Consider the following 21,722-nt stretch of genomic DNA (forward strand, 5'->3'; position numbering starts at 1 on the left):
GTATCTAGTTTCCCCATTGGGTTTTAGTCGAGCCAATGCAATACTTGGTTCTGTCTAGTACCAGGTTAACTAATGGTGTGANGTTCTGTCTAGTACCCAGATATAATGGTGTGATTAGTTTTCCCATAGGCTTGAGTCCGAGGACCATGCAATGCCTTGGTTCTGTCTATCACTTCTATTTTTCTGGTGGAAGGAGCTTGTCTTCGGCTCTGAGAACCTTACTTTTGGTATAATGATGTCCTCGGACCGCTTTACTGGAAGCGGTTTCTCCTCGGGTAGGACTGTTAGCTCTACGGTGCTCTGGGCAGGGGTGGTTTGAACTCTGATCTTACATGTGGCATTAACCTCTCCTTCAACTCAAGTTCCCCTCCTCTTCAATCACGAGGCGTTCCTTGACTATTCGTTTTCTGTGCTTGATGCTTTGGTGCTCGAGACGCGCCTTCATTAATGTCCTCGTGAATTAACACAAGTCCAACAGTCTACAGGCCCTTGGAATTTGGTAGCTTCATTATTAGCCCTGCTGATAACTTTCTTTTCGAATTCTGCGTGAATTAATTCTCACCAACCCTCATCCTCTATATAAGGCTTTTCGTGGGGATGGTTTCTCCATACTCCATGAACCTCCCAACACAAACAGAAAGAGCACACCCTTTCAGCCCCTCAAGCCCCTTTAATAACCCCGCCGGAATTGTGACCGGAGTTGTCAGATATGGGGGCTTTGGGCGGGTGTGAGGACATTCGTGCCAAGAGCCGTTGTGGCCGCAGCCCCCACTGGGCTTCCAGTGCGGCAGAATCTAGGCGTAACCCTGATGGCGCCATACAAGGTGGCCCGGAGGGATGTCGTTGAAGTACTTAACGTCTCTCCTCGGAGCGCACCCCCGAAAAAGGAGACGTGCGAATTTATGTCATGGCCGGTGCCCGAGTGTTGCCGTCTCCAACGGCCGACGCTCGTGAGGAGTGGAGAGAATTAAGGGAACATCACGGGGGAAGGCGTCCCGGTGCCCCTGCATCTGCTCCTCGCTTTGTTCAAACTCCGCCGCTCCGAGAAAGGAGTTGTTGGTGGCCTTGAAACAAGCTGGCCCTCCCCTTCCCTGCTTTTATTGTCAAGTTCTCCCATTCTCTTGATGCCAATAAAAGTACGGGTTGACACTTCCCCTAGCTAGTTCTAGGACGGGTCCATCTGGGCCTCTGATTGTAGGATTAGCTTGTAAATTTGTTTATAAAGCACGCCTGCCTGAGCCTCTGATTGTATTTTGTACTTTTCTATTTATGAAATAATATCCAGCTTTTTCTTTGTGCTGTCAAATCTTCCACTTTCTTGCGATTTTTTTTTTTACGTCGCCAACCTACTGTAAATGACCACTTAGAACAATCGTCTGGTGCGCCACTCAGCGCACTAATCCTTCCCACAAACGGCGCCAATTGTAGGGACTCAATTTGGATTGGACCCAAAGTATGAATGAGTTTTCAGCCCAACAAGCCCAAACAATAAATTTTTAGAGAGTGGACCGAAGGTTTAGGTGCTGGCCGGCATTCCGGGAGCATGAACTTTCTTCTTTTATTAAAAAATACTTAGAACTATTTACAACTGGGGATGCTCCTCGGCCATGGGGCCGAGGAGCCCTTTTTCTTCTTTTTTCTTTTTTGTCCCCCCCTCTTACTTTACTCGCCTCTCTTATATAGTCTTCATCGTCCTATCTCGTTCTTCCATCTGTTGTCATCCATTCGCCTTTCTTCTGATCGTCCGTCCCATCAGGGGCCTTATCAGCACTCAAGTGGTTCACTCTGATCAACGTCGCCCTGCTAAGGAGTTATATCCCCAATTAATGCGGCCAGAGGGGTTAGGTGAATGCATTAAGTGTGAAAGTGACAGCTTGCTCTGGGCTTGTTCCTTCCCAAAATTATCCTTAGCATGCCGAGGACAAAGAGGTCCTCGGCGTGGATCCGAAAAAGAGGTTTTCCCTAATTTAGCCTCGGATGGTCATTCTTCCTCGGCGTGGGCCTTGGGCCTACTACACGATGGGCTGAGACTATCAGGCCCACGGGCCCCACAATAGGTATTTATGAAAAATAATAAATGTAAATGAGTGTAAGATAATATTTTTTTTTACATATAATATATTATATGTATAAAGAGAATTCATATTTGTTTAATTAAACTATAAAGTAAAATGCAAATTTTTTCTTTTATTTATTATATGTAATTTTTTTTTTCCCTCTCAAAAAAAAAAAGTAATTTTTTTTTTCATTTTATTTATATATCATATTGGATAAACATCATGACACACTCCTTAATACATATACTTTTACGCACAATAAAAAAAACAACCGAAGTTATGACTTTATGTTTAGCTGGTTCTCAAACAAAACGAAAAAAGTCATGCTTTGCTGGTTGCTTTGTTTTTAAAAAAAAATGTGTCTTAAAAAACAACTCCTAAATTGAACGTGTACATGTGAAATTTGTGAACAATTAAAAAAAAAAAATCATGCTAATTTAAAATAAGGAAAACAAAAACATAGGGAATGCATAATTTGTGATTTCTCACCAATGGAAGTGTCATAATTAGCCATGTCTCCAAGAGAGAAGTACCGCACGCATCCTTCTGATTTATACATGTTAATGTTTGACTATATGTGAGCCAAAATGTACCCGTTTTTAGGAGAAAAAAAGAATAGTTCCACAAGTTTCTGCTCAAAACATGAAGTTTCATTAAAGGGACACACCACATTAGCCATAAGTGTATCTCATCTTTCCAAAAAAGCAAAAGTTAGAAAATGATATTTTGCAAGGAGTAATTTTATGTCAAACTATTTTTTAAGATTTTTATATATCGTTGATGTATTAAATTCTTACTAGTTTTTATTTAAACTCACCATTGACCTTTTTTTTTTACTTACCAATGATAACTCATCACATAGCATTCTATTCAAATAATTTGTAATTTTAGCACTTTCTTTTTACAATTTAGCGTTTCGTTTATTTCAACAATGTATGCATGTATTCTAGTGTTTAGTATAGCAAAAATGCAAGTCAATAGAAAATGTTTTCCTTGATCAACTAAAAAAAAAGTCTAACAGAGCAGAAAATGTTTTAAGGTTTTCAAATGCCAAAAACATTTTGGGAAAACTTAGGTAAAGTACGTTGTTCCTTAGGTTTATCTCTTCAGATTCAGCCATGTGGCTATTTAACTAAAAAATACACTTTCAACTCACGCGAAAAAAATCCACATAACAAAATCTTAAAAATGAAACTTAAGGAATAGTACCTAAATCTTGCTCTTTTGGGAATGCTACCATTCAACAAACAACCATAAAAAGTTGTTCAAAGGGCAAATTATCTCCTTTTGCCTCTCCATCCTTTCTCCTCGTAGTCTAACCGTTGATCGTTGTTGACTTACATTGACTACTATGGGGACAATTTTTGTTTCAAGACCAAGGGGTAGACCATGTTGTAACCTAGGCAATTTTGTTGTCTCACATGGGAAAGAAATGCTTCATCTTTTGCCTCTCCATCCTTTCTCCTCGTAGTCTAACCGTTGATCGTTGTTGACTTACATTGACTACTATGGGGACAATTTTTGTTTCAAGACCAAGGGGTAGACCATGTTGTAACCTAGGCAATTTTGTTGTCTCACATGGGAAAGAAATGCTTCATCTTCACACCTTATAAGGGATGAGCAAGTAGATGAAGAGTACCACTAGCTTGGTTAAGGGATGAACAAGTGGTACTCTTCATTCACTTGCTCATCCCTTATAAGGTGTGAAGAGGAACCAAGCTAGTGGTACTCTTTATCCACTTGCTAATCCCTTAAAAGGTGTGAAAAGGAAGCATTTCTTTCCCATGTGGGACAACAAAATTGCCTAGGTTACAACATGGTCTAGCCCTTGGCTTTGAAGCAAAAATTGTCCCCACAACTACCATTTAATTTTTTTCCCAAATAACTTTTTTTGCTTAAATAAATTGTTTTTCCACATAAATTTGTGCGTAGACACAAAATATGAGGTATATTTCCCAATTAAGACTCCCAAATTGTCAAAAGAAATTTTTAAAAAAAATGTGTTTGCATGTTGGGTTATGTTTTTCAATTGAAAATGCTTCCTTGATTTTGAACTTATTTTCAGGATCTCAATCAAACACATACAAGATGACATTATTTGCAAGAAAAAGTTTGGTTCCAAAGTGATCTTACTCCAAATAATTATGTGATTACTAAAAATATGATAAAATTTCAACATATATCATCCACTTTATGAAAATTGATCTTTCTCATTCAGCCAGGATAACAATTAATTTTAGCGTAGACAAAATTCAAACTCCAAAATTCTTGTTTGATAACAAGAGACTTGTTTATAACGCAAGAGACAATTTTATAAAAGTCCACCAAATGACTTTGGAAAATATAGCTCCAAGGTAAACTTTGTAAGTTTAATTTAAAATAGTGGTATTTCACAAATTTTTTTTTTTTAAATAGCATTATTTATAGAAAAAATTTTTGGAGAGAAATTAGAAAACAAATTTGACAGTTATGCTGACTTTTTATCAGGATCATTTCTGCAACTGTAGGTCCCAAGATATTTTTTGTTTTTCTTCAATTCTTATCCGCTTTCACAAAATCCCAAATGTAAAAAATGCCATTCCTCTTACGTATTATCTGCAACCAATATTAATCCCAAAATAGATAAGAAGAAGAAAAAAGAAAAAAGAAAAAAAAAACCAAAAACCCAAAAATCAAACTCAATAGTTTCAGTTTTCACTTCATAGTTAGCACACTCTTCCTCTCCTCTCCTTCATTCCTAAACCCAGTACTGTGTATATTCCTGATTCTTCGAACTCAAACCCTAAACCTAATGGAAGTTACTTCAATACACGGCAATTGCATTTTGTCTCCGCTTCGTTTTTCATCGCACCGTCCTCTCTCGGTTCTCTCTAGGGTTTCCGTCTCAGCTCGGAGGAACCCTAGCCTCGCATTCAACTACCACTCGATTCGCCGGAGGAATCTATGCTCTGCGTCGAGCTCCGACACCTTGGTGGCCGGAAAAGATGAGAAGCCAAAGAATCGGGAAGTTGTGAGCAAGAAAGGGGAGGGGGAAGTTGAAGACTTGAAATCTTGGATGCACAAGAATGGCCTCCCGCCTTGCAAGGTTTTGCTCAAGGAAAGGCCCTCCCACGATGAGAAGCACAGTCCCATACATTACGTAGCTGCTAGTGAAGATCTTCAGGTCTGGAATTTGTGGCTCTTTCTTTGATGGGTTTGGTTTGGTTTTCCGATTTTTGTTGTTGCTATTGCAGGTGGGTGATGTTGCATACTCTGTTCCGAATTCGCTGGTCGTGACGCTTGAGAGAGTTTTGGGGAACGAGACCATTGGTAAGGTGCAATTTTTTTGTTATGAGAGCATTTGTTCTTCTTCTTCTTCTTGTTTCCAATCTTGGATTTTAACTGATTGTTGGAGTTAGAGCCTATTGAGCTAGAGACCTTATAGACTTGAAAGATGAAGAATGTGAGTTAAAATTGGAATCTTGGTTTGATGGTTACGACTTAGAAATAGTTGAGGGTGTGTAAGCATCGTTGGTAGAGACGAATTAATGAATTGGAGTTTATCAGGAACAATGTGCAGTGTTGTTATTTATAGTAAAGTGCATGGTTTTATGCTCTTTTAGACATGGCAGAGTTACATTTCTGTGTATATATTAGTCAAAATGTTATGCGATTTAGAAGCAGTATTTAAAGCACCTATGCATGATAATGTAAAATGGGTCGCTATGTGTGTCAAGGCCTTAACAATCGATCTCAAACCAGTCTCGTCCAGGGGGTGAGAACAGTTGAGAACAAAGTGGTATGGCTGGTCTTGCTGCCGGTACTAGCTATGGATCTTCAATAGACTAGTCAAGGTTGGCCGCCACGTGTACTCTTTTATGCTATTCTATTATATTTGAAGTCATCCTCGTTGTTACTTCCTTAATTGACATGATTCTTTTTTGCTACTTCTATTACTCTCCTCAACTTGAATCAACTCAATCTTTGTTATTGGCGTTTCAACTGCGCTCCTCTAAACTTGACTGAGCCATCTCAAGCAACTATCCCTCATCTATCAATAGGGTCACCCTGTAACTTTAAGTGAATTTCTTCATTTTGAATCCTATCTTTTCTAGTGTAATCACTTCTTAACATTCTCCTTTATGCTACACCTTTTTGTGAATATATTGTTTTTTAACAACCCAACATTTAGTACCATAGATCATAGCTAGTCTTATAGCAGCCTGATAAAAACTTAATAGGTATTCACACAATACTCTTGATGTGTTTCATTTCATCCACCCTACTCTTATCTTATGATTCACATCCTCTTTGATCTCTCAATCTTATGAATTATTGATCCAAGATATTGAAAATTCTCACTCTATGGTATATCTTGGCCATCAAGTCTTACACCTTTATCTTTATTTCTACTTTTTTTAAACTTATATTAGTCCTACTTAACCAAAAGCCTTTAGATTATAAATTGTCTCACCAAATTTCTATCTTGACATTGATTCCATGTCTAATTTCATCAACTATAACCATATCATCTGCAAAAAGTATATACCAAGAGAGTCAAGAGACTTCCTCTTGAATTAATTTAGTGGAGCTCATCAATTTAGGCACTTCCTCTTGATTCAAAATGTTGTCGGCACTACTGAAAAAGAAAAAAAAAATTGTTATGAGATGAGTGGTTATGTATGAATGGGGTTTGATGTAGGGAGGTTTGCTGCATGTGACTCAGGATAAGACCTCTGCATCTTTGGTTTCAGAGTTGTATGATAAATATTAATGTCCTTGTGTATTGAGGTAAATAGGCTATATGTGGGGTGAAGATGGGAATAGCATGCTGGGTCAATCTTCTGAATCTTATGGGAGTGAGGATTGCAGAAGGATTTGTTTCCTGTCCATGAAATCTAATTGTGGATGGAGGCAGGGAAGCTGCTTTATTCAGAAGGATAGAAGCTTTCATACTGATGTGTCCATGCATCTGTTCCTCTCAAGCCAAAGGGGTGTGGATGTGCCATGGTTAATCATGGTGTTCACATTCTTTTTTAGCATCTTGCATAAATGATGACTTCATTCATCAATTTAACTTGTACCAGCTACTTGATCCTTCATGCAGCGGAATTATTAACTACGAATAAATTGTCGGAATTGGCATGCTTGGCATTGTATCTGATGTATGAGAAGAAGCAAGGGAAGAAGTCTTTCTGGTACCCATACATAAGAGAGCTTGATCGTCAACGAGGGAGAGGACAGCTTGCAGTGGAATCTCCCCTTCTATGGTCAGAAGCTGAACTGGCATACCTAACAGGCAGCCCCATGAAGGTACTTTATGCCCTTCATTTAGCCGTTGATGAAAGCTGCTATGCTTCAGTTAAGTTGGCAGAATGCTTAATGGTTAATAAAGCTTAGTGTGTTCTGGTTGTGATGAATTAGGCTGAAGTTATTGGAAGGGCTGGAGGAATTAAAAGGGAGTACAATGAACTTGACACCGTCTGGTTTATGGCTGGGTCTCTGTTTCAGGTTATATTCTTCTATCCATATTTATTGGGCACTAGATAACAACGCTTGGTCTAGAGATCGTGTCAAGATGAGACATCATTTTGATAAACTTTATTTGCATTTTTCAGCAATACCCATATGATATTCCTACTGAGGCCTTTTCATTTGAGATATTCAAGCAAGCATTCGTTGCTGTTCAGTCTTGTGTTGTGCATTTGCAGGTAAGTTTCAACCTTTTGGGGTTATTTTTGTCACTATTATGAAAGCCTTACAGATCTGGCCACTCATGGAACCCCTTTACTTATGAAGAATAGGCTGCTATTGTAGCCTTTCATCCCCTTTGAGAGTATTTAGATTTATAATTTACTTCCTTCAAAACCAGAAAGTCAGTTTGGCTCGGCGATTTGCTTTGGTTCCTCTTGGACCACCGTTGCTGGCTTACAGAAGCAACTGCAAGGCAATGTTAACCGCTGTCGATGGTGCTGTTCAGCTAGTGGTTGATCGTCCATACAAGGCTGGGGAGTCCATTGTTGTTTGGTATGATTTTTTATCACTTAATATCATGTTACTGGCCACAGATACAAATTGCTCTTTTCCTCTATAGTGTCTCCTTTAAAAATTTAAAGTATGTATCATTTGCAGGTGTGGACCACAGCCTAACTCAAAATTACTTTTGAACTATGGTTTCGTTGATGAAGATAATTCTTATGATCGTTTGATAGTTGAGGTAAAATCTGGATATTTGCTGTTTGTAGTTTCTATATTATTCTTCAACTCTGTTGATTATGTTATATGCTGTATGTTCCAGGCTGCTTTAAATACTGAGGATCCTCAATACCAGGAGAAAAGAATGGTTGCTCAAAGAAATGGAAAACTATCAGTTCAAGTTTTTCATGTATGGACAAAAAAAAAATTTATATTTGGATTTTTTTCCTTCTTTTATTATTATTATTTTTTTGGGGGGAGGAGGGGGGGGGGTAGTGAAGGCTAATGTTTCGGAATTTCCCATGAGTAATTCAATGTGATCCTTCTGCAGGTGTATGTGGGGAAGGAGAAAGAAGCTGTTGCAGATATGCTTCCTTATCTGCGTTTGGGTTATGTTTCAGATCCTTCTGAAATGCAATCTGTCATTTCTTCTCAAGGTCCTATTTGCCCAGTAAGTTTGTCTTATTAAATGCATGCTTAGGATGTGAATTCAATGTTTTTCATGTGGTGGATTTGAGGTATAATGCATGTATTGTCATGTAACTTTGAGGGCCATTTGCCAGTACTGTTCCTGCCAATTTTTATTGAGCTTTTTGTGTGTGTACGTGTGTGGGGTTGAGGGGGGTAAATAAATGATTTTATAGCAAAAAAGCTATCTTGTGACTAATAAAAAGCACAAGATAGCCTAAAGAATTGCAACCTAAAAATTACAAGCAAAAGAAAGCAATTCAGTGAACTTGTTATAATACCACTGTCACTGAGACCCAGACAGTTGACCATTTACAAAGTAATCAAAGAAAATAAATATTCAGCTGTGTTTTCGGGACTCCTGCATCCTCAAAAGTGTGGTAATTCCACTCCTTCCACAAAACCCACATCAGACACTAGGGAGCTAAGTTCTACGCAGCAGAGGAACATTTACCAAACCAATTATGCCAACCAGCCAGGAGATCAAACACTTAACGTGGCATCAGCCAGCTAATGCCAAAAAGATCAAACCAATTTATATGCATTTTAAGATTGATGATTCATGTCTAGCTGTGTTTCAATGAGGCAGAAATGTCCTCTGCTTGATCCTTATCTTTTCTATGTTTTTTCATGAGTACATAGGACAATAATATGGTATTTTGTGCTTCTGAATCCTCAGTCATGTGATTATTGGTGCGCTACTATTTAGTAACTGAGAATAGATCTTCTTGTTTAATGTATTCTTATGGTGTAATTTTTTGAATGTTGTAGGTGAGCCCTTGTATGGAACGAGCAGTGTTGGACCAACTCGCTGATTACTTTAAGAAACGGCTTGCTGCCTACCCTACTACATTAGGCGAGGACGAGTCTTTGGTAATCTTGGCTTCTCCAAATTTGTAACTGAATGTTGAATAGACCTAGTTTATTTCTTCCAAAACTTTTGTTGATATTTTGTCTATTACATTAGTTGGCAGACAGTACTCTTAATCCAAAGAAGCGAGTTGCTACTCAGCTTGTTAAGTTGGAAAAGAAAATGCTTCATGCATGCCTGCGGGCAACAGTTGATTTGATAAACCAGTTACCAGATGACACTGTATCTCCATGCCCAGCTCCTTATGCCCCTTTATTGAAATAAAAGGCATCTCTCTCTCTCTCTCTCTCTCTCTCTCTCTCTCTGTGCATGTCTGTTGCCTCTATCTTGTTCATCACGCTTGTGTTGATATGTATATTATTGTTTTACAGAAATTGAATATCCTTTGTATACTTGCAAGCTTTGGGAACTTCTTTGCAGTACATGGGTATATCAGTTCAAAAGGAAGTTCATAATCCAGGTCAGTTGACTAAAATTTCATGAGTCTGATAGGCAGTGAAGCCAAGTTAATATGTAGCATTTATCTGTGTATAGGACACAAGATCTAACAAAATCACCTTAAAACATAAACAAAATTCTACTGTTGAACACCTTAATCATGAAGTACAAGGTTGATTGTACTCTATTCCATACAATTTATTGAATTCAAGAATTTGGAAAATTAATTATGTGACTCCTGGAAATTGTATTAGAGTAGAACAACAATGAATTTTTTGGAGTGAACTGAAGGTTCTCTTAGAAGATGCAAGATCTTGTTGATAATCTTAAAATGAAAGTTAAAAACTGAAATTTGGTTTTCAGATGCTTGGAGTATGAGAAGGCCCATAAGTAGCTTGTTTTATGTAATGGGCGGTTGCTTATTAAATGATCTGAATCAATGATTTTGCAGGATGTTAGCAGAAAATCTGCTGTGTAATTAGTATTTTTGATCAGCAAACTAGTGGATGGAATATGTTTGATGGGATAACATTAAAATAATAGACTGGCATTGTGTTTTTTCTTGGCCTGGATTCATACTTTAAATCAAACGCACAAACTTGAAAGTAGGAACACTAAACTGTTTAGAAGTCCTTCACTTTGGTCTGATAAAGTGGATCAAATGGCAAGATTTGCCCCTTCATCAGTCAGTTCTTATGCTTTAATGGATTTTCTTTTCTTAATTTGCAGGTATGTATAAGAAGCTGTGTACCGTGTAGTGCAACCAATGACTGCAAATTAAATGGCCGCCTACTTTAGTAGCTGTTCAAGAGAGTGAATCATGCATCTTCAGCAGAGTGCATGTTTTATTGGTCTCTTCACATATTATTCAACAACCTTCCCTCGTTCTCACAACTTCGTTCCTCAAAAGGTGTAACTATGTCTTTCCTTCCTCAAAAGTTGTAACTATATCGACAAAGGCCCGTGGGATTGCCACTTGGTGAAGGAGTGGAAAAGAAAAGTAGAATACATTCACTTTAGGGATGCATAGATATTTTTAGGTATTTCTTTGTAAATGCAGACTGAATTCCAATGACCAATCTAATTCAATTATTTTTCTGTAATTTGTGCAATTCAGTACCTTTTTTTGTTAATGGATGCAGCGGAAGCTGTGCACACAGCATTTTTTAATTGAATGGATGAAAGGTGAACACTGCATTTTTTTTAATTAAATGGATGGAAGGCTAATTAGACTGGCCTAAAGAAACTGCCAAGTCGCTAACTAGCAGTAAAAGGTAAAAACGAAGAAGAAAGCCATTCTATAGATACAACAGGAAAAATGATATTTGAACTTTGGATATCTTCTTTGGAAAATATCAGGATTTGTCAGTTGAATTTTAAAAAAATCATTTAGAATTACATTATGTGACAACGGCACTAAAATGCAGATGCAGAGCCAAAGCCGAACAGGAAGTTTGCAGTTTCGCTAAATAGTATTGTTTGAATCAAATTATACATAAATAATCAAAGTTTGCGTTTTCACCATATAGTATTGTTTGAATCAAGTTATACATAAACAATTATCTGGCCTGGCTACAGGTAAGGCAAAATTGTGAAGTCAAAATATAAACATGGTTTCAATATGATCTGGACCTATAAAGATTAAAAGTACTCTGGCTAAAAAAGGTGGAAAAACTATAATAAGCTTAAACAAAAGTAATCACAAACTTAATTTGTTCATCAAAAAAAAAAAATCACAAACTTAATTTAGTTCTCCACATATCTCCAATGACATTCCTCGGCTGTGGATTGTCTGGCCCTCTGTCCCGCTGTCCAGATGTAAAATATAACCATCCATCCCAGAAACCAGCTAATGCGGTTTTCACACGGAAAGGAAGCTTTCCAATCACTGACCATGTCTGTTTTTGGTAAAAATAAAAAATAAAAAGGATAAATCCTCAAATGTTCAACAGTGAGTTACCATTAGAAATAAGGTATTCCAACAAATGCAAATATGCAATAAGACTGTCATACACAATAGTTAGACAAACGACAACTGTTCTGTTTTTTTTTTCTTTGACATGAAACTGTTCTGGTTTTACCTGTTTAGAGGACAGCAATTTGTAACCACGAACCCAAGATCTGGTTCTTGTCAGGAGTTGTAGTGGCATGTTTACAGGAAATGTTATAGAATAAGTGAAAACCATGGTTCCTGACGATTCTTCACAATCACCAACCATCTTATGTGACTGGTGATGTAAAGAAGGCAAATCCATTGTTTGGATATATGCATTCTCGTAAGTGTAGTCCATGTTTAAGAAGAGAAGTTCATGATATCATACATCACAATAAAGAGTTGTAGTGGCATGTTTACAGGAAATGTTATAGAATAAGTGAAAACCATGGTTCCTGACGATTCTTCACAATCACCAACCATCTTATGTGACTGGTGATGTAAAGAAGGCAAATCCATTGTTTGGATATATGCATTCTCGTAAGTGTAGTCCATGTTTAAGAAGAGAAGTTCATGATATCATACATCACAATAAAGGATAGAATAAGAAGTGACTACATGCAGGAGAAGCTACCAATTGAGAACAAGAGGAAAAGTAGGACAAGATGGTTCCAACTAGTGAAACAAAGACCAATAACTGCGACAGTAGGAAATGGTTCGATTACTAAAGGTCCCATAAGAACAAGAATATGGCCATAAAGGACTTGGGTGAACACTATGTGAACAAATATGACGATTTTAACAAAAGGAAAAGTATCTAGATAATCCTAATGGCAACAAAGGCTTCATGTAACTGATTGCTGACCCCAAATTTTATTATAAGTTTTACTTGACCAAATAATTCTCCTACCTACGAATTATTAATTACCCAAGTAGTTCATTTCATTGAACTAGATATATTTTATTTATCAAGGAGGTTCCAAAAGAGATAGATTCTATAGAATGATGCATATATCAATATTTGGAGTCTTCTAATGATAGGACTAGATCATACCTGTGAGTCTAAATGAAATTGGAACACCTCCCCAACAAGGATCATTCTTTTGTTCACTGGATGCTTTTCTGTTGTACCTCCAGTGATAATAATTGAATTGTTGACAATCACCCAAGCGCACTCTATATGGGAGTTGGGTTTTGGCATAGGTGGCAACACTTTCCATTTCATTTCATCATCCAGCATATAAACATCACCGTAAACTACCTGAGTCAGTGAAGAATATAATGATATAAAAATCAAGATAAAAATAAACAAGGAATAGAATAGTCTATGGAAAGTTCTTTAAATTAGTGCATGTCAGAGATTATGCAAACAAATGCCATATTTTCTGTTCATTATGCCAAAATACTACAGCTAACCAATTTATCCATGCATAGTATGTAAATGGCATGCATCATGAACATTACAACCTACTACTAATAACCAAACCAAGCACAATAGTACCTCATGCCTGCGGGAGCACTTAAAAATAGGTGACCCAGGTTTAGCCATAAAATCACCCTCTTGACCACCAATAATAAAAAGTTTATCATTGGCCACAACACAAGCCCTGTTACAAAATTGAAGAAAAAATTAGACCCAAAAAAAAAAAAAAATCACACCTTTTTAGTCAGTAAAGTATACCATGCAACTCCCAAAATGGTGTGTCCCATGAATACCCCATGTACTACGTCTAAAGCTTCTTTTTGTTTTTTAACTCACCCCTTTAATAAATTATTGTTACCTTAAAAAGAAAAGGAAAAAAAAGGCATTCTTCCCTAACATGCAACTTGAATGATATGAACGTTTTAGATGTCCTAACAGAATTCAAATAGAATTACATAAACCGAGGAAATCAACAAACCTATGCGGTCCCCCACGTGGAATGGGTATTTCAGTCCGCCATTGTTTCTCCAACACTTTGCCATCCTTTACTGCAATACTCCAATGCTCCAACCCAGGTGTGTGGCGATTCTCCTTGCTGCCACCCATCACATGTAGTCTGCCTCTCCATAATTGAGTCGCTGGAGAATACCTGAAATTCCACCCGTTAAACCCCTTTTCAGTTAAGGTCATAACTAAATGACTTAATTCACATGCATTCAGGCACTATAGAACTCTGCTAGCATCTCAATAGATTGCCAGTTTCAAGCTGAGACTGAAGAGAATTGTTTAGTAATATTGGTCAGCATGTAATTCTTCAAACTACAAATCCATTATTTAAGGTTATGCTAGTCCTGGTATATCACCCTTCTCACCAACTACTATTAGGCAGACTAGGGCATTTAAAAGTTATTCCAATAAGCTAGTTGCAATTTCTGCTGCCACCATGATTGCAATCACATGCTAGCACATCCAGAAGCTAGTCCAGGAACTGCTTCCCCACCCCCCCCCCCCCCCCACACACACACACTACAAATGTTGCAGAACCTGTTAAGGCATAAGGAAGCTAAAATTGGAAAACAATGTGAGATAATCCAAATTTTTGGATTTTTAAGCATTATGACTTATGAGAGAGCGATATAAAGTTGCAACAAAAATTTGCAATATCTTTCACAGATTTGGTAAGAAAATAGGGAACTTTTGACAACAGGGTGATTAGTGAGGAAATCCAACATGCCAAGATTAAGCACAGTTAAAACTTGCGTGGTATTTGCATGAATGTTCTGAAGGGAGTGATGAATATAGGATAAAATTTCAAGTGAAATACTTTCTAACACACTGCAACAAGTGTGCATCTTACTAAACTCATAGGGTTCATGAACAGTCTAATTTGTCTAGGTTAATCCTATCTATTGCATACAAAACTATTTATAATTCAAAGTAACAAGAATGGACCAGCAATATAGTCTTACAGCGAAAAAACGGATTATGTCTCTGGAAACTCTTATACATATACATGATCACATGTAACAGAGACCCGCAAACATGAGCATTTATTATTTTTCACTCATGGTTACCTACAGCATATACAAGAAAGCTACATAATCAGAAGACAGTCGAAACTTAGCATGTGAAAATTTATTTTTAGATCATAGCAACAAACAAGTGAATTTCACATGAAGCAAGAACAAAATTGCATTTCCAGAAGGAAATATAGCACAGTTAACACATATCCTAATCAGTTCACCTACCTAGGGGCCGGTAATGGTGGCATGGCCCTCCATTTCTTTGTCTCAGTGTCCAGCACAAATGTATGAGAAGTAGGCCCTCTGCATTGGGGGCCATACTGTCCTGAGACTACATATATGTATCTTCCATCAGTTACCACTCCTAAATGTGAATGCCCCATCTCTTTGGGCATATCAAACCTCCCTCCCCATGTATTACTAGTGAAATTGTATATGTCAACATGAGAGTGCACCTACAAGACATAAACATAGGCATAAGCAAAGATCATTAATATCAATGATTTGAAATTGTCTAAAATACATTCCAATATCTGACTGAGTTACATTTTATATATTCTGGTGATGCCTCAATAAGGGTCAAAGAAGGACAATCATAGTCCAAAAACAAAAGGGTTCAACCTGTCAATGATGTCCTATTTAAGCATAAACTAGCATCGAACTTGAATATTGAACAATCAAAATATTCAGATATTGATAGATTCTCACATAGTCAAGTGAGCGATACCCTGCAAACACATATAAAAGATTTTTAATCTGTACGGATGCTCCATCAAGACGAGGTACCGGTGCTGGTGGCATCTCCTCCCATTGTAATTCAGGTGCAGGTAAATCAGCAAAAGTTGCGGATAAATATCTCTCAGGTGTGCGTTCTTCTCTACCTTTAACATCTTCTCTCTACAAAATATAAGACCATTCAGAATTCAATTGTACTAAACCACATTATAGTAAACAAGGGAATCCACCAAGGGGGTGAATGATCAGAACGAGACAAGTACCCTGACAGAGTTAACAATTTAGGATTTTGATAAGCAAGCCTAACAAGTTAAGATGGGATAAGCTTTTCAATTTCTAAAATCCAAAACAATTTACAAATACTCAATACAATAACAACAAATCCTTAGTACCAAAACTACGAAGTCTGTTATGGATCCTCAACAAACTAATCAGAATCATTCACATGTATTCCTCTCCACCATTCTATCATATTCTTTATCACCTCCTTGATTAACATGTCAATTTTACTACTACTACTACTAGTGATAGTTTAGGTCTTCTTCTCCCTCTTTTTGTTCCCTCCACTTGAATCTAATCACTCTTCCTCGCTAGCACATTCTATTTTATTTTGCTCAGTTTTCTCAATGATCAAAGGAATAATAAAGAAAAAGAAAATTGAGCTTGTGCTAAACAAAATGGTTTGTAACCATACCTCATGAATTTACAGTGACTACAATTGAAACCCACCAATTAAAAAATAAAACAAAATACATGTGAGTATAGGATCAAATGGAATCCCCCAAAAAACAAGCATGCTAGATTGAATAAATATCCGTTTGTAAAAGTTTCTTTCTTTTTTTCTTTTAATCATACAAAAACCCAAAAAAATCATTTCCATATCCTTTTCTCGGTTTTCCCAGCAACCCCGTTAGATCAAAAGTAAATGAAAATGTAACATCGAATGGAATCTCAAATTGGGTATCCGAGAAATGGCACATTTGGTTAAAGTGCTTACCTTGTCATCTGTTTTGGCAGTGGCATTTGGTATAGCTATAATCCCAGATTTCTCGAGTGCCCAGTTCGATGCAACAGACAAGTAAGCAGAACCAGCAGACGAGTAAGACGAAGTCCAAAGAAAATCTGCAATGAGGGCCGCTCCTAAAAGACCTGCACAAGATGTTATAAACACCAACTTTGTGGAAGAGGAATGGTACTTATGATTAAACCTGGCCATTTTTCATAAAAAACCCATAAAACCAAGCAACCCATTTATATATAGGGAAAGAGAAAAGAGGGTGTCTGAATAAGGAGAAGAAGAAGAACACAAGTTTGAGGAACAAAAAGAGTTGGGCGCCAATGGTTTTGTAACTTTTGTTTCACTTTTGCATGTGCCATGTTTTTCGGTTTCCTTCGGTGGTTAAAATTACTGCGGCACTGTTTTTTTTTTTTTTTTTTTTTAATGGTTTTTGCTTTTTAGTTTAGTTTTTTTCAATGAATTTATTTCTTTATCTGCTGGATTCACGCGGTGTTTCTTTTTTCCTTTTTTCTTTTTTTTTTAAAGGGAAAATCGAGGGGAAAAAGATATAACATTACTAAAAATTGACCATTAAAATTTGGGATGAGTTTAATTTTGTACTCTAGAATTTAAAATTTTGATTGCCTATTGTTTTGATTAAGAGCTCTTTCTTACATGCCCATGTTGAGTCGTTCGCTAAGGGCCTGTTTGGATAAGCTGTTACAAAATGTGTATTTTAAAAACTTTAAAAACCACATATATGCATTAGGAAAAAATGTAAAAATATGCGTTTTCTATTTTTAAAGCCAAATTAAGCGTTTGGATAAGCTATTTTAAAAATAGCTATTTTGAGTGTAAATCTCAAAAAATGACTTAACTATATTGTTAAGGTTATGTTAATTTTTCTGTAATTAGAATAATTTTTTCGCTAAAGACCAAACTCAAATTACAAACTAGTTTCTAAAATTATAACAGGACAACAAAAAACATTTTGCTTCTCCTCTAGGACCAAGATAACCCCCAATTATTACACAATATTCTATTAAGAATTGAATTACAAATATTCTATTAAAAACATTTTGCGTCTCCTATTCCTAAATAATTAGAAAAATTAAAATAGCGAGTGATAAAACCAAACACATGCTTGATGCTTCTTGCCAGTTGCCTCCCACCTTTATTAATTTCTTTTTCTTTCTCTGATCCACATCACACTCCTAAGACGTACAAGTACAACCTACATGTCATTACAATTTCCAAGAAGCACTCATCTTCACACATTTAAACTTATCACTTCACTATCAAACATTTCTTTACTTTCCTAGACTCTTTCAGCTCCATCACAGCTCCCTCTATCTTTCACCTCAGACTCTCTCTTTCTCTTAAAAGCTTCAGACCTTCAGCCCCTCCTCAAGGAAGCTTGCTGGATATTTACCGATGTCGCCGCTCTCCACCAAATGGCATAATTTCATCGTTAGTGTAAAGAGGAGTTAGAAATGAAAGGAGGCAGAAAGTATGACTGACGCGAGGGGAGGGAAAAAAGCATTTTGTGTGTAATTTTGTACCAGTCTGGTATCCATTAACTGGTCGGAATCCGGCAAAAATCGTTTAAAACGTAAAAAGATATGTTCTTTTCAGTACCTCCCGTAATTGATATATAGGCCGAAATTCAACGAAGTAGAGGTTACTGAGGGAAATTGGTGAAGAGTGACTATTGAAAGAGAGAAGGAAAAAAAAAATAAGATAGCCAGCTATTTAGGGGGTATTTTTGGTTTTTTGAACGAAAAAAATAGAGGTGCGAAAACGTTCTATTTGCTCGATATTGAAAATGCAATTAGATACTGCTTCTTGACCAAAATTATAATTTAACCAAGATTTTCCAACTATCTAGTTAGTAGGCCTGGTTCTCAAAGTATATTACATACTAACATCTCGAGTCTCAAAGACTCGATTTTGGGCCTATAAATCAAGTATTTGAGGTTCAATTTTTTTTGTTTTCATCAGACCTGATGTGGCGTACTTGCCACTTGGCATCCACCTGGAAATCGAGTCTTAGAGGCTCGATTTCCACTTGTGTGTGACATGGCAATTTGTATGTGACGTGGATGATTCACGTGGAAGCCACCTGGAAACCAAGTCTCTAAGACTTGGTTTCTAGTAGGGCTTTTTCAAAATTTAAAGCACTCTTGTCTTTAACTAATGCCTCTCCACTCTCACTCACCCTCTCACTCTCACATAGACTAGAGCATTCTCACTCACCATCTACTCTCTCAGCCTCACCAACCCTGACCCACTCTCACTTTCTCAGCGTCACCGACGTTGACCTTGACCCACTCTCACTCTCTCAGCCTCACCGACGCCGATCCTTGCTCACCCTCTCACTCTCTTGGCCTCACCGACCTCAACCCACTCTCACTCTTTCAGCCTCACCCTCTCACTCTCTCAGCCTCACCGACCACGACCCACTCTCACTCACCCTCTCACTCTCTCACTCACTGACCCACTCTCATGCCTCTGTCAGTCACCCTCACACAGACACCTTATCACCGTCTCTACTCTCACTTAGTCTCCACTATTTCACATTCATCAGCTTGGCCAAAAGAACAGAGATGTAGCAAGTGGTCATCACAGAGCTTTGAGGTCCTTTAGTCTATGCGATCTCTGAAAAAAAAAAAAAAAAAAAAAAAAAAAAAAAAAAGGGTGAGTCCTTTTATGCAAAATGCAAAGTGTGTTTCACCGTTTGGTTGTTGAGAAACAGTGGGAAAAATCAAAGAATCTTTGGTGAAAGTTCATTTTTTTCTATTTTGGTTTTTGTTTTGAATTTCTAATAGAACTGTTAAAAAAGATCGAAGTTTTATTGTTTTTCTTAACAATTTATGTTTCTGGGTTTGTTTATATTTGCTGAGGATTTAATTTTAGTGCCTTGTTGATCAAAATTTACTTTGATCTAAATCTAAGTTTGATTTGGTCAGTTATGGTAAATTGTTACTACAAATGGAGAAATTGGATATATATATATATATACTTGTTGGGATACTGAAGTACATGTGTTTCTTTTAGGTATTACACCATTGTATGAAGCCATAATAAATTTGCTCAAGTATTAAAACACATATCAATGGATAGTGACATCAAATGAAAATCTAATATAATAATCCAAAACCAAGCTTTAAGTCTATAATTTCCTAGTATTTCATTACTCTTACAGATTCAAGTTAATGTAAATCAGTCTGCTTGTGAACTTAATTTAACTTACTTAAAGTCTCCAATTGGCATAAAACTTAATATGAACATAGAGCAAAGCTATGATTAGTTCATACTCTATAAATTTCAGTTCAGTCTCATTTCTCAATGATTAATTAAAATTTGTACAAGCCACTAAACTCAATTTCGTCAAAGATAGATTAAGAGTCAGAATGAAAAACTCATAAAACATTCAATACTAGTCCAATTTCTTTGATACTTGATTCATACTCAACAAATGGATGTAATATCTCATACAATTCAAACTAGGTCTCAAAATTTAGTCTATAGAAATTAACATAATTTTTAATCACAAGCTGTACATAATCTGTATAGGAAACAACAGTGCACATTAGTCTTGTAAATTTGTAAAACATGCTCAAATGGAGTTCTTTCAACATGGAAATTGACCGCTTGGAACAATAGTAAATGGTAAAAGTGGCTAAGAGCCGATCACTAAAACTCTTCTTCATGGCAAGTTGAAGAAAAGAGTGTTGTCTACTTCTATTTGTCATCCTTTAACCAAATAGAGCCTTAGGGAGAAAATTTAATATTTTTAAAAAGTCTTAATAATACTTAGTATTAGCTGGCCTAAACCTTAGGGTTGTTTGTATGTTTTATCCTAGATTTATTGTTACATTAAGGTTCGTGACTTGCAAGTTGCAACATTATGGGTAATTGATTAAAGTTCGTGGCTTGCAATATTGTGGAAGCATAAAACATCACCTTCGGCACCAATCGTTTCTTTTTCCTTCTTTCCGCGATTCTTTTTAATTATTATTTGGGAAAAAGGCATTGCTTTGACGAAAACCTCTAGTAGTTTTTTTTTTTTTTTTTGGTTAAATAGAAACCTCTAGTAGTAATTTATATGCATTGGTTTTTCATTTAACATTTTTTGACTAAATCAAGTATTGACAAAAAATTCGAAAATTAACAACAACAACGAAAGACTTAGTCCCAAATAAAAGAAAAAAAAAAACCAAAAAAAAACTCTACCAAGAAATTTATTTTATTACAAACTTACTATCTGAACTCAACAGCCAAAACTTACCAATTAACAAGAGAGGAAAAAACTAAAAAGAATATTTTTTTTTTTTACAATGCGGATAATTTGCTGTTCTTAACAATTATTTTTTAGAACCCAACGTTTAAGTAGTTATTTAATACTTTTTTGCAAGGGGTAGCTCTTATTTTTTGGAGGGGCCAACTATCAATTTTAAGGTCTACTATTTAAAAAATTTGCAAAATATATACCTTATAAAGTTCTTTTAAAAAATTTGGCTAAGTGTAGCTCCGCCCCCATAGAAAGGATATTAACAATGAGGTGAACAATTTTGAGGACAATGTTTTTATCAAGGCCAACAACAATTCAAGAAACAACATAATTTTTAACCTTAAGATTTTCAACCAGTTCCATAATGACAAGTTGATAACAACTCCATATTCAAGCCATATCAATGTCAAGATACATGTATAACTCAATTGAAAAGGATTCTAACTTGTTATTAAAAAAAGGGGTGGGGGGGGGGGGGGGAAGAAAAGGAGGAAATTAATTATTTTCAAATAAATTAACATCTAAGAAATATGTTTTTGGTAACAACTGTCATATGAAAATTGTGTATGTGTTTGTTACAAATTGTGCCGTTCTTTCTAGCACCCAAGTATGGATCTCTCTCTCATATTCAAATTTTGGTTTTTGGAATTTTTGTGAACTTGATTAGTATTTCTTGAAATCTTGCGCCAAGATATGGCTCATTTAGAAGTTATGAGTTCCAATAATTAAAAATATGTTTTGTGTATTGGTTTACTTAGCAAGTGTCAGTAAAGTGCAATTAGTAGATCTGGTTCATGGATGAAGTGCAT

General features: G+C 36.5%; 2 protein-coding genes across 2 annotated transcripts; one reads left to right on the forward strand and one right to left on the reverse strand.

Moving 5' to 3' along the window:
• The first annotated feature begins 4,602 nt into the window (after positions 1-4,602).
• Positions 4,603-11,111, forward strand: LOC111992538 (uncharacterized). The gene is made up of 13 exons (XM_024024417.2): positions 4,603-5,220; positions 5,291-5,366; positions 7,144-7,349; positions 7,461-7,547; positions 7,655-7,747; positions 7,909-8,063; positions 8,169-8,253; positions 8,335-8,421; positions 8,563-8,682; positions 9,471-9,572; positions 9,667-9,837; positions 9,942-10,030; positions 10,738-11,111. The coding sequence occupies exons 1-11, from the start codon at positions 4,849-4,851 to the stop codon at positions 9,832-9,834; spliced, it is 1,551 nt and encodes a 516-aa protein (XP_023880185.1). The 5' UTR covers positions 4,603-4,848; the 3' UTR covers positions 9,835-9,837; positions 9,942-10,030; positions 10,738-11,111.
• A 372-nt stretch (positions 11,112-11,483) lies between these two features.
• Positions 11,484-16,988, reverse strand: LOC111992535 (kelch repeat-containing protein At3g27220). The gene is made up of 7 exons (XM_024024411.2): positions 16,620-16,988; positions 15,596-15,784; positions 15,113-15,342; positions 13,843-14,013; positions 13,443-13,548; positions 12,996-13,202; positions 11,484-11,906 (listed from the first exon to the last, which is right to left on the reverse strand). Exons 1-7 carry the CDS (start codon positions 16,836-16,838, stop codon positions 11,742-11,744), a joined length of 1,287 nt encoding a protein of 428 aa, XP_023880179.1. The 5' UTR covers positions 16,839-16,988; the 3' UTR covers positions 11,484-11,741.
• Positions 16,989-21,722: the final 4,734 nt, after the last annotated feature.

This window comes from Quercus suber, unplaced genomic scaffold (assembly GCF_002906115.3).
Source record: "Quercus suber isolate HL8 unplaced genomic scaffold, Cork oak 2.0 scaffold_45, whole genome shotgun sequence".
Lineage (NCBI taxonomy): Eukaryota > Viridiplantae > Streptophyta > Magnoliopsida > Fagales > Fagaceae > Quercus > Quercus suber.